General features: G+C 34.9%; 1 protein-coding gene across 2 annotated transcripts in view; it reads right to left on the bottom strand.

Annotated features, from left to right (window-relative positions):
• Window positions 1-13945, bottom strand: part of UTP20 (UTP20 small subunit processome component) — a 106409-nt gene that overhangs the window by 25236 nt on the left and 67228 nt on the right. For both annotated transcript variants that reach the window (XM_058308608.2, XM_071219026.1), the window contains 10 exons: window positions 9717-9943; window positions 7937-8081; window positions 6692-6779; window positions 5357-5500; window positions 5104-5154; window positions 4844-4996; window positions 3442-3597; window positions 2932-3072; window positions 2362-2499; window positions 66-205 (listed from right to left, as the gene is read on the bottom strand). In XM_058308608.2, coding sequence (XP_058164591.1) covers window positions 66-205; window positions 2362-2499; window positions 2932-3072; window positions 3442-3597; window positions 4844-4996; window positions 5104-5154; window positions 5357-5500; window positions 6692-6779; window positions 7937-8081; window positions 9717-9943 — 1383 coding nt within the window. The remainder of the gene's footprint in view (window positions 1-65; window positions 206-2361; window positions 2500-2931; window positions 3073-3441; window positions 3598-4843; window positions 4997-5103; window positions 5155-5356; window positions 5501-6691; window positions 6780-7936; window positions 8082-9716; window positions 9944-13945) is intronic.

Raw genomic sequence — 13945 nt, 5'->3', positions numbered from 1 at the left:
GAAATAATTTTAAAATTACACTTTAGAAACAAAAGAAAACAAATACATAAGAAGTCTGACCATACCTGACACCCAACTTTTGATTGATCTGCCCTGTCTGTAACACATGAATGAAATGTTTCAAGTAATATATATATGCTGACCAAGACAGATGTTTGCAAACAGCGCCAATAACTTCTGTGGCAGCAATGATTATATTTTCATGCTGTGAAACAAATCAATGGCATTAATGCAGAACAAGTATTTGTCAATAAAATACATGGCTAACTCAGTATAATAAAAAATTTAGAGAGTGGATGATCCAGCAATTACAGACAGGAAAGAATGCCCAAACTACACTCCATTTTCTTCTCTAACTCTTTGAAAAGATGCAGTCAGTTCAAGGATGGACACCTTCCTTTAACTAAAAGATATTAAAAAATAAAAAAAAAATTTTTTAAAGGATATTAACATACACTGGACTCTTCTGCTCAGACCTCTCTAATGGGTACCATTTTAAGACTGCAGACAATCGATGAAGTAAATGCAATGTGTAAAAATTGATAAATACCAAAGTGAACTATAGATTATGCTGTTCATTACTCAAAAGTACATTGCCATGGAGACTTCTCTTTCAGACCACAATGGAGAATAGGGCCTAGATTTACCCTCATACCTTAAACAACCAGAAAACATGACAAAATACATGTAAGGACAGTTTTCAGATTTTGGACTTCAAGCATGCAGAATAGTGATCTCTGAGAGAATGGACACAGATGAGATTAGATTTATAATGACCCAGCTTACTGTCTGGAAAGAACTGCCAGGTCACAGTACAAAAAGGGAAAGTCCCCAAAAAGCCTCAGAATTGGAGAGACAGAATTGCAAATGTGGGGAAGTCATAACAGCTAAAGTCCACAAGGCAAATTATCAGAGGAGAGAGAGGGAGAAAGAGAGCTGCAGAGCCTCCCTAGTCTTTAGCTAAGTATTGATAGGCATATGTGAATAAGGAAGGGACACGAAAGGTGCAACAATCATCAAAAGAACTATACACTGCTGTGAATAGTTCATGTTCCTATCAGCCAGTGTGAAAAGCTTCATAATACCTGGGAAATTGGAAATTCAAGGTACTCAGAAAAATAGTGCCTCAATAATAGGGTCATATTAGACCTAAATTAAAGGTTGCCCTGGACCTGACTGACAAATTTTAAAGCCTGCCTCAAAAAGATCAGACTATTTTCAAGTCACCTAACCATGTCTCAGAACAGCTCTCAGGAATGTTTAAAGAAATACAAGTACAGCCAGCTCTCAAAAAGGTAACATTCACAATGTCTGGCATCTAACCAAAAATTACTAGGCATGCAAAGAAGCAGAAAAATTACCTATAACAAGAAACAGTGATCAATAGAAATAGACCTAGAAATGACATGGATGATAGAATTAGTAGACGAAGACATAAAAGAATTGATATAACTATATTCTATATGTTCAAAAAGGGAGAAGAAAGCATGAGCATGTTAAGGAGAGATGTGGAAGATATAAAAAAAAGACCCAAATTGAACTTGTAGAGATGTAAGAGACAATGTCTGAAACAGAAAATACATTGGTTGGAATAATGGAAGAATAGACACTGCAAAAGAAAAAAAAACAATGAATTTGAAGATCCTGCAATAGAAACAAAAGGAAACCCAGAAAAAAAACTAAAACAAAATCTGAGCCCTAATGAACCATGGGACTATTTCAAGTGGCCCAGTATACACAGAAGCCTCCAAAGGCAAGTGGGGGACTCAAAAATATATTTCATGAAACAATGGCCAAAAATCTCCAAGTTTGATAAAAACTACAAATCTACAGATCCAAGAATTTCAACAAACCCAAAACACAAGAAACAAGAGGGAAACTTCACTAAGGTACATCATAATTAAATTGCTTAAAACCCGGATCAAGAGAAAATCTTAATCATCCAGTTATAAGGATGAAGATTCCAAATGTAAAGTACTCAGAAAAGTGCCTGATACCTCACATAGTGCTCAAGAAAAGGTAGTAATTGTTTTATTTCATATCCTATGAGCCATTTGGGAGAACAATGACTCTACAATCAGCAAAGTTTACCAGAATTAAGTCCTATGATATAAGAATAAAAGTATGTCACCTGTGATAATTTCTAGTAGTGGAAGTATTTTGTGGTTGACACTTGTGGGCTAATAACTGTGACAGTATAAATGACAGCCACCATGTATATAGCATTACTATGTGCCAGGCACTCTTTAAGGGCTATAGAACTAGCCTAAGCCTCTACTTATTGTAACAACCCATTTACATGGTGGAAAAAACTATGTTATGGAAGTGTAAGTTTATTGGTTTCAAGATTTAATGCCCTACCTTTAGCATTTTCTCATCAAAAATTGGAGTCATGGCATAAGGCATAATATAATTCTGAAGAGATTTAGAAGATAGCACAAGTTTGCCTTCCATTAGTTGTTTTGAAAGTTTCTTCAAGGCTCGTGCTCTTCTGTGGATCTATTAGTAAGATAAAATATGAATTAGTTACTGAAAAATCTTACCTACAACCATCTCCATTTCACCATTATGTTCTTTTTCCATGAAAAGATTAAAGAAGTGAAATACAGTCCATGTGTTACATGAACAAACACCTGTGCTTTGATTTGCTTCCAGAGACATAATTCACAGCATTAGTCTAACAATGGATTCTAAATCTTTTAAACTTCTTAAGAAAAGGGAGAGAAATGTGACACTATTTTTAATCTTAGCTTGTGATATCACATGCCCCAGGAAATGATCATTTTACACGCAAATTTAACTGATGATCATGAAGACCAGCTTATGGGAAGCTTAAAACGTTTTGGAAAGCTAAAATATGTCTTTTAAAATGAGGCAGAATTGTTTGAATGCCTACTATGTAGGCTGGAAGAAAGGAGAATTATCTTTTACCTGAATGTGCTTCATGTTCTCAAAGAAGTCCATTTCTGGATCATGATTATCAGTAAGCTGTACTAGGTCTTTAAATTCCAGCTGATTTGGAAAGGTTTGGATTAAACAGGAAAGCAGTGTGGTATAGTCCTGTTGAATACTCTGCAAAGAGCAAGTTGAGAAAAAAAAAATGTGCTTTTATTTTAAAAGAAATATCAATTTGTTTCCTAGATAATACAAACACTCAAAAAAAGGTCCCTAATTTTTTTTTTAAAGTAAAACATTCCCATTGTTAAAAAAAAAAAAAAAAAAAAAAATCAAATAACAGCTATAAAAAGTATAAAATAACTGCTCTCTTTTCCAATCTCCTTTACAAGTCTGGTTCATATTTTCAAAATTAGGTATTTTAATTAAATGTATAAGCCTGCTATAAAACAACAGCGAAAGTAGAAAAAGAAAAGAAAAAGGAAAAAAAAGCACAAACCTCAGATTGTACTTTAAAGACAAAGTTACAATAACAAATCCTATTACCTCTGTCTGGCTCTTCAACCCTTTTCTTAATTTCTCCAGGAGTGAACGATGAATGATTTCCCTATATTCCTTCTCTGTGATGTTCAAGGCAGCCAGCCTTTTAATGATAGTCATCAAGCACATGCTAGCATTATCACTTAAAGACATGTCTCCTAACTAGAAAAAAGGAAATACAAATTATTCTGTATAATAAATATAATAGCATAGAACATTATTTCCCAGTGAAAGTGTATTTACAAAAATTTGCCAGAGCTCTGCTCAAAAATCCCTATTTAGAAATTTCCCCACAAGTATCTCACACCTCAGGAAGAACCAACTGTAGGGTTCTGAGGAATAAAATAAATGACTGAAAAATCGTGCCTAATGAGAAGTACCCCTTAATTTCAGAAAGTACTATGAAATGCACTTCTTAGTTAGCTTTACTTGCTAAAGCAGGCAATAAAGGCAATAAAAGGTTCATTAAGGCCCGTTTTCAGTATTCAATTTCAGGTCATCACTGAAAATGACTAAGACTTGGCTTGTATAATTCTGGTTAGGTGCTTGAACTCCTTGTTTGAGGAATGTAGGTAGATAGTATGGTAAAGGCATTCCCAAATCCACCAACTACATGGAATTACTTATGCTAAAATTTGACATGATATGTGAAGAAATGATCCCAAAACTTGGGGGTAAGTAGGGTGGGAGGGCATGATTTCATATATTACATAATCCTTAACATCCAATAAATAACTATAAAACAAAACAAAGAAATTATTGATGCCACTCCATGGTTAATATAATCAAGGGTTTTATTTTCCCCATTTTGGGTTTTTAATTCAATTCAGCAACATGACACTTAATATAATCCAAACCCCTTCTTTTCTACCATATCTACAATAAAAAGTGCAAACTCACCAATAATACTTAATAGTTAAATAACTACTTTAAAAATTGAGATATAATTCACACATCATAAAAATCACCTCTTTAAAGTATACGATTTAATGGTTGTTCGCAGATTCACAAGGTTGTGTAACCATCACCACTATCTAATTCCAGAACATTTTAATCACCCCGTAAAGAACCCCTGTACCCATTAGCAGTCATAGTCATTCTCCCTTTCCACCTTACCCCAGCCCCTGGCACCACTAATTTCGATGGATTTGCCTATTCTAATATATAAGTTTTTTGTTGTAACTGCCCCCACATATTTTATTTGATTTGAAATATTCGTTTGTCAAATCATGAGAAAAGTATGTTCTGTGCCAAAGTCTTCCATTAAAAGAAATTTTATATTAAAAACCCTTGTAACCACTCTAAAAAACAAACTAAAACAGAGAAACACCTTTGGGGAAATTAAGTTGTGAAATTATATTATCAAAACAGTGAGGAACAATTCAAATTGTTTTCTATAAAGACCTACCTCCAGATTATAGAAACAATTATGCATAACTGGAATTAGATAATTAACATCCACGGTTTGCATTTCTTTAATATAAGAGGTAATGGTCTGGAACATTGAGAAGCGAACATCAAAGTTGATGTCATCAAGATGTCTTTGATCAAAGGCGTTAAGCTACGAGAAATGCCATTGAAACCATAAAAATTAAGGGATATAAATCTTAAACAAAAATGAACAAAAGTACTTTTGAAGTACAAGGAAAAAAAGATTTTCTTTCTTACCTTGACAACATCAGTAATATACTGTAATCCATTCTCAAAATCAGAAAGATTCTAAAAGGAAAGAAAACACTACATTATTATAAACAAAACCTAAACTTTCATGCTCTCCTCTTGTCAATTCCCTGTCCTCTCCCCCTCCCCCATTCATACAGAAATACTATATTGGCACCAAGAAAGCTACTCACACATTTTAGATGTTAAAATTATTTCCTAAGGCAAAGAGTAATTTGGGACCAAAATGACTATTACAGACCTGGAAAACTGTACAAAGCAATTGTCTTGACAACTTGTTCTTAATGACTGAGAATAATTTTGCTAGAGGCTTGAGGAAGCTTGTAGGATCCAAGCAATGTTTTAACAAATTTTGTACTGTCACCAGAATATCAACCTCTGTATCCTAAGAAGAAAAATTAAGAAAGATCACATTTCAGTAACTTATAAAACTGGCTAACTTGCACATTAATATATTACAGCATAGAGAATATATGGATAAGAAAAGCACTAATTTGCAAAATTATTTCATAGTCTTTTTTTTTTAAAAAAAAGATTATTTATTTATTTATTCCCCTCCCCCCTCGTTGTTTGCACTTGCTGTGTCTGTTCGTTGTGGGTTCTTCTTTTTTGGAGGCACTGGAACTGAACCTGGGACCTCACATGTGTGAGAGAGGCGCCTAATTGCTTGAGCCACCTCTGCTCCCTGCTTTGTTATTTCTCTCATTGTGTTTTTCGCCTTGTGTCTTTTTGTTGCATCACCAAATTGTTGCACCAGCTCACTGTGCCAGCCTGTTGCGTCAGTTTGCTGTCTTGCTCTTCTTCTTAGCAGGCAACAGAGACCGAGCCCAGGACCCCCCATGTGGTAGGTGGGAGCTCAATCACTTGAGCCACATCCACTTTCCTCACAGTCTTTTAAAAGCAGTTAGCATTTTAACTTAACATAAAACCCACACTAATGTCTATATTAGTTTCTTTAATTCTAATAGAAAATATACATTATTTTGAAACATAATTTCTTCTATTGTCTAGTCAAAAAAGAGACATCAAAATGAGTTTGTGAAGAAAAACACACACTTTTCGTTGTCTTCAGATTTGCAGTCTTTTAAACTGAGGTGCTATATGATAATAATGTTCAAAGCAGCCTTATAAATGAGCTTGAGCAAGTAGAGGATTCTTTTACTCAAGACTGAACTAGGTTTGAAAATCCTACCAGAAACTCTTAGCGCATATCAAAAGTATGACTTTTCATTCAGGTTTTGCCAATGTGATGAACAGTTTAAGATTATACAATGCACTTCTTGATCAAAGTCAGAGGAAAAAAAACCTAGCAAAACCCTGAAATGGGTTAGAAGCTAAACAAAAGAAAGGGGGGTTGACATTTTTCTTATTACAGTAAATAAAGATGCAAAATCTAACCCCTGCTTCCTTTTTATTTAATGTTCTAACTTTTCTATTTTCAATTTTATATTTCTGTATAGTATCTTTTAAGTTCTTTGGAACAAATACAATATAGAATCCTACCAGTAAAACTATTATTCACAAATAAATCTAGTGATAAACTGCCACTTTCAAGACAAAGTAAATGAATTTGTACCTGGGCAATATTGCTACGGTGCAGGAAAGGAAGGAGAAGTGTAATAAGCAGAGAGCTCTGCTCTTTGTCTTTCATAAACTTGCTGATCCTAGAGAAGGCAAAAAAAAAAAAGGATTTGTAAGGAAGGTACACAAGTTAAGAGCATTTCTCTAAGAAGCTGAACTTTTTGTAGAGAAACACATCAATAACTGAAGGTTTTTTAAACATTCAAATTCATGGGTGGCTTTTAAGTATGTATACATGTATAAAAAGTTGAACTCAATTATTTAGCCTTACCCACTCTTACTTCTGTTCAATATTGGACTCACTGCTGCTACTTCTCTTTCTTTGGCAATATCTCATGGTGTAGGCAAGCTGTATTGAACTTCGATGCTGCAACCTGGCAATTTGTCATTCCTACTGCCTAAGTGCTCTGTGTACAGTATTTCAGTTTCACTCCCAAATTGCCCTGCAATGTAGGTATTACCAGGCCCATTTCGCTCAGAGGAAACGGATCTCAGAAGTTGATAATGCAGAGCTAGTGAAAGGTAGGGCAGGCCTTTCATGAAAACTCTGGTCTTTTTGGTGCCTAACTGCTCATCAATTTTTTTCACTACCACGTAGCCTGTGATGCAATTTAGTGAGTACATTTAGCGTGATTTTCCATTTTGCATGGATTAAAAAGACAGTAGTACAAAAAACAGCACTGCAAAGACATTTCTAATGTATCATTTTCTTGTTGCTAAAAGTAGCAGAAAAAATAAATGTTCAACAACTAAGCCTAAAGTCAATTTAAAGTATAAGACAGGGATCATTTACTGCACTCAAGTTTAACAACCTTATCCTTTATAGATATCACAATTATATATTACAGGATCTATTGCCAAATAGACTCTTTAAAAAACAAACCTGCTTTTAAAAATTACTTGAATCAAACTGAAAAAATTATGTGATTTTGCAAAACTGAAAATTGGAATTGAGTAAATTATACAGAGGTAAAACAAGCAAATCTGTTAGTCTATTTAAGGATTCTGAAGTCTGTTCCCTTTAATATAATTAAATGAAGATGCCATAAAAGGTTTCCAATGACTATTCCAGCCGAGAAACAGGATTCCACATTAACTCAAAAGTACAGAATATTTAAAATATGGAAAAGCTTTTTAGTTTGTTGTAACTACTTATAAACAACTGAAAAACCAGTTATATACATATATTTTAAACTAAACCATGGGTGGTAATGTCATCTTTAAGTACCATGTCACTTACTTTGAAAGAATGCCAAGTTCCTTGCTGACTTGTGCCCTATTCTTTTTCTTTTTCACCTTTTCTGCACTTATTGTGGTTTTGCTGAGATACTGAAGAATTGCAGGTACATGAGGTAGAATTAATCTTCCTCCTATCGTGATAGACTCTAAAAAAGATAGTGATTAATATTTTGATTTTAATCAACTACTTACTGTTTTTTTTTTTAGGTACCAGGGCTGGGGTTTGAACCTGGGACCTTGTATGTGGGAAGCTGGCACTTAACCACTAAGCAACATCGGCTCTCCTGAGTTGGTTTTTTCATTTGTTCTTTTGTTTTTAGGAGACAGTGGGAACCAAACCCAGGACTTCCCATGTAAGAAGCAGGTACTAAACTTCTTTTTTTTTTTTTTTTCAATTCATGAATGCAGTTTATTTAGCATGCACTTGAAATCGTTTTTTTTGCAAAGCAAATGAACTATGCATTCATTAAACCAGCAATAGCAAAAACAATCTCTTCAGTTAATAATACGGGGTTGCTTCAAAATATGCAAGTAGCTTTCAACATCATTAGGGCATACAAAATAGATAAATGATGTATCAACAAAGACCAGCAAAGAAAGTGGTTGGAGTGACATTTAACACATTTCCAAATTTCAAGTTGTCTAATAAAGAATGGTGATTACATATACCAATTATTTTCATTTCCTAAGCTCTTCAAAAATATTTACTAACAAAATTATTAAGCATCAAATTCCTCAACTACTCTTAAAGAATAATTATATAGTATCTTCATAACATGAAGTGCTCAACTATGAAAATGTAAATAAATTTCAACTCTAAAGATTAAAATAACTTTCTTCAAAATCAAAATAACTACATCACTAGCTAAATTTAAAATTAATAAGCCCCCATGAACCTTTATTTAAATTATTTTTGATAGTAGGAAAGGAAATGTTGGGATAATATGTCAGGAAGAATTCAGAGTCATGACAGTGGAAATCACTTGAGAATTTCTTGAAAGTAAATCACCTGACTTTCTACTACTATAAAGAAAATCTATCAATGTAACTTAAAAAGCACCCTCTTCTCTGTGACTTCCTGGAGAACCATGAGGAAGTGAAACTCATCAAGAAGCTGGGCGACCACCTGACCAACCTCCACAGGCTGGCTGGCCCGCAGGCCAGGCTGCACAAGTGTATCTTTGAAAGGCTCACCCTCAAGCCTGATTAGGAGCCTCTGTAGCCCAGAGGCTTTTGGGGGCCCCTCTGCATTACCCCAGCATCCAGGCTTCTGCCTGAACCCCCCTCTCTAGCTAGAAGGCATCTTTATTTTTTAAATTTTTTTTTGTCTTTTTTTTTTCAATGTTACAATTAAAAAAATATGAGGTCCCCATATACCCCCCACCCCCCTCACCCCACTCCTCCCATAACAACCTCCTCCTCCATCATCATGGGACATTAATTGTGCTTGATGAATACATCTCTGAGCACTGCTGCATCACATGATCAATGGTCCACATTATAGTTTCCACTCTCCCCCAGTCCACCCAGTGGGCCATGGGAGGACATACAATGTCCGGTTCTAGAAGGCATCTTTTTAACCACCACTTTACAGCCCCCTAACAAGCACTGAACTTCAGAGTATAAACAATAAAGCTTTCTGTAGCACAAGGGAAAAAAAAGGAAAATTATATGCATATAAGCTATTAAAAGAACTAAATTCTATTGAAGTTTTCCCTTTCTGAGGGAACAAGCAGCTACCTCGAGGTCTAAGAAGCATATGCTTTGTATAGCAAACATACCGTATGCATTTTCGGCAATGTCAGCATATACACATCCAGTTACTGGCAAGCTTAAAACCGTTTCTGTGGGTTCAAAATCTGGAAGGTTAAGAAGGTCATCGGCTATATCCATCACAATACTGGCTGTGGCTTCAGAGAGATTCTTTGCTGAGAGAATTGCAAAAACATTCGTCAGGATATCACATTCTGGGTGCCCAGGTTTCTGTTTAGCCAACAAAGGGAAATATCTGCAAGAAAACATTGACATAATCATTTACTTCTCAATATATTTATGCCTAAAAACATGTCCCATACAAATTTTTAAAATTAAAAAAAAAAATTTAAAGCAGGTACCAGGGATTCAATCAATTTGGGACCTTAAATATGTAAAGTGCACACTCCACCACTGAGTTACACTCGCTCCACTATACTGAGCTTAACAAGTATGTAAGTATATGTGTGTGTTTGCACATACGTGTGTGTGTATAATAACATTAATTCATAGAAAATTACTTAAAGGATAATTAACATTACTATCTAAAATTTGATGGATACTCTAAGCACCTTACAAACATATTATTTAGACACTTTATTTATATTTCCCATTTAATCCTTATAATATTATATCATTTTCCCTACATTACAGACGAAGACACTGGAATTTATCCAAAGCCACAGAGCTAAAAAGGGTCAAAGCTGAGGTATTTTTTAAAAGGGCTACCTACTTAATTTTTCATTTTTTACTAACATTCTATACCTACCAAGCAACAACTCCCCTTCCCTTTACCTCTCACCCTCAGTAAACTAATTTGTGTTCTAACTCTACAGAGTTGCTATTTTTGGATATTTCATAAAGGTGGAATCATACAGTATTTGTTCTTATGTGCTTTATTTCACTTGGCATTCTGTTTTCAAGGTTTATCTGTGTTATAGCATGCATGTCTTAGAACTGCATTCCATTTTATGACCAAATAATATTCCACTGTTTTTACAGACCACATTTTGTTTATTCATTCATCTTTTTATGGACACTTGAGTGTTTCCACCTATAGCTATTGTGAATAATATGTCTATGAACATTGGTGTACAAGTTTAAATTAGAGTCCCTGTTTTCAATTTCTCTGAAATATATACCGAGGAGTGGAACTGCAAGGTCTATGTGGAAATTCCATATTTAACTTTCTGAGGAACTGTCATATTCCTCTCCAGAGTGGCTGTAGCATTTTACATTCCTATCAGCAATGTATGAAGGTCCTAATTTCTCTGCATCTTCCCTAACACTTACTATGATTTATTTATTTATTTCATAATAGCCATCCTTGTGTGTGTGAAGTGGTGCCTCATTCTAGTTTTGACTTGTATCCCCCTAATGGCTAATGGTGTTAAGCACCTTTTATTATGCTTATTGCCATGTGTATATCCTTTTTGATAAAATGTTTAAATCTTTTGCATATTTTTTAAGGGGACTGTTTTTTTTTTGGTTGAACTGTAAGAGTCCTTTATATATTCTGGATATTAACCTTTATCAGATATATGATTTCCAACTATTTTCTCCCATTCAGTAACTAACCCCCCCTCCCCCTTTTTAGGAGGTACTGGGGATTGAACCCAAGATCTTATACATGGGAAGCAGGCACTCAACTACTGAGCTACATCTGCTCCCCAATTACAGTTGTTTTTTTCATTTGTTTTTAGGAGGTACCAAGGATCAAATCCAGGACCTTGTACATGGGAGGCAGGTGCTCAACCACTCAAACTACATCCATTCCCCGGATAAGTTGTCTTTTCACTTTCTTGATAATGTCTTTTGATGCACAAAAGCTTTTAATTTTGATGAAGTTCAATTTATCTATTATTTCTGTGAAACTATGTGACAGTAAATTCCCACTGTTAGGTCAACCCAATGCATGGTATTTATAACTGCCTGAAACTAACGTACTATAGTATGTTTCTTTTGTTTATTTTTAGGGGTACTGGGAAATGGCCAGGACCTCATACATGGGAAGGAGGCACTCAACCACTGAGCAACATCTCCTCCCCAATAACAGTTGGTTTCTTTGTTTATTTTTAGAAGATACTGGGAATTGAACCCAGGACCTCGTACATGGGAAGCAGGTGCTCAACTACTTGGGCTACATCCACGTCCCTGTAGTAAGTCTTAAATTCAGAGAATGTGAGTCCTCCAACTATATTTTTTATTGAGTTCTTCAACTTTTTGTTCTTTTTCAAAAATCATTCTGGCTATTTCAGTCCTCCTGCAATTCTATATGAATTTACGGATCAACTTTACCATTTCTGAAAAAGAACTATGGAATTATGACAGGGGTTGCACTGAATCTGTAGACTGCTTTGGATAGGATATTCACCTTAACTATATTAAGTCTTCCAATCCATGAATATGGAATGTTGCCCTTTATTAGATCTTTAATTTTTTCAGCGGGGTTTGGAGTTCTCAGCATATAGATATTTCATACCCTTGGTTACATTTATTCATAGGTATTTTATTTTTTTAGTGGCTATTGTAAATGAAATTGTTTCCTTAATTTCCTTTTCAGATTGTTCCTTGCTAGTGTATAGAAACACAATTGATTTTTGCATGTTAATCTTATACCATACAAGTTTGCTGAACTCATTTATTAGCTCTAATAGTCGTCTTGTGTATTCCTTTGGATTTTCTATATATAGGATCATGTCACCTGCAAACAGGGATAGTTTTCACCATTGAGTGTGATGTTAGTTGTAGGTTTCCCATAAATACCATTTATCATGTTGACAAAGTTCCCTTCTATTCCTATTTTCCTGAATGTTTTAACCATGAAAAGCTGTTACATTCTGTCAAATACCTTTTCTGCATTTACTGAGATGATGTGGTTCTCTCTCCTTTATTTATGTGATATATTTTATTTATTGATTTTCTTAGGTCAAACTACCCTTGTATTTCTAAGATAAATCCCATTTGGTCATGGTGTACAAACTTTTTAATACACTTTGGATTCAATTTGCTACCATTTTAGGGATTTTTATATCTAAACTCTTAAAGGAAATCGGTCTGTCATTTTACCAGGGTAATTAATGCTAGCTTCATAGGATGAATTAGGAAATGTTTTATCCTCTTGAGATTTTTGGTAGAATAAGACTTGAGCCACTGCCTAACTTCAAAGTCTAAGCCCTCTCTAAAAGAAACTTATTGAAGACAAACAGTTTTCAATGAATGTGAATGCTTTCACACTCACTTAAAAACAAATAGGGGCACCAGTGTGGCTCAGTGGTTGAGTGTTGGCTTCCCAAATACATGGCCCAGGGTTTAATCCCCCACCCCGGTACCTCAAACACCACCACCACCCAATGTACTACAACCTAGGAGTTAGGAGTACAGATCAGATGAACATTTGTTGTATCCAGATATACAACATTCAGAAATTAGATTCATTTTCATAGGGGGAAGGGTGAATCCCTTCCCAATAATGAAAGACTCACACAAAAGATATGAATGTCCCATCTAACAGCAATGTACAGTAAGGTCAGGTGAAACAGAGACTTTCCAGCTAAGAGCAAACAAGTATTTGTTTTACGGCCACGGATGCAATGCTAACATTTAGTAGGAAGGTCAAATTGGAAAAATCCAGAGAGTCTGACGTTAGCATAATCTCTGGAAAAAGAGCTCAAGTACTTTAGCATACTTAGCACAGATGAACTGGTATACACATTCTGAGAGATTATGTTTATTTATATATCTTATGTTCAACAAATATCAACAAATATTGGGCATGGTATAGGCAAGCATCAAAGAAGACTTTATATATACATATATTATCTCTAATATTACCGAGGTAGGTACTGTTATTATTTTCATTTTACAGGTGGAAAAACTGAGGTCCAGAGAGGTCAGTTTTGCCAAAATATACATAGTGGTACTAGGATTTGAAACTAGGTTTGGGTGGGCTGCAGAGCTTGCATTCTTAACCACTGTGCTTCATGTTGCCTTTACCGTTTTTTTTTTTAAGCAGAAAGGGTGAGAAAGTTGCTTTCAACTTTGGCAAAATCCTAGCAACAGCCCATTCAAATAAAATGCAACCCCAAAGTTATCAAACTTTTTTTCTTGAACAACAGTGTAACTACATGCAACAGTATATTGGGCGCATTCCATACTGAAGGGTATGGCTAAGTCAGGAATTTCATACATTCATTCCACACGCAATAAATATCAGCTTAGACGGATTAAGAGCTGAACCCTCTGTGGAGAAGATACA

This window comes from Dasypus novemcinctus, chromosome 12, assembly GCF_030445035.2.
Source record: "Dasypus novemcinctus isolate mDasNov1 chromosome 12, mDasNov1.1.hap2, whole genome shotgun sequence".
Taxonomy (NCBI): domain Eukaryota; kingdom Metazoa; phylum Chordata; class Mammalia; order Cingulata; family Dasypodidae; genus Dasypus; species Dasypus novemcinctus.
The sequence above is the reverse complement of the archived record's forward strand: the minus strand, read 5'-3'. Positions and strand labels throughout refer to the sequence as shown.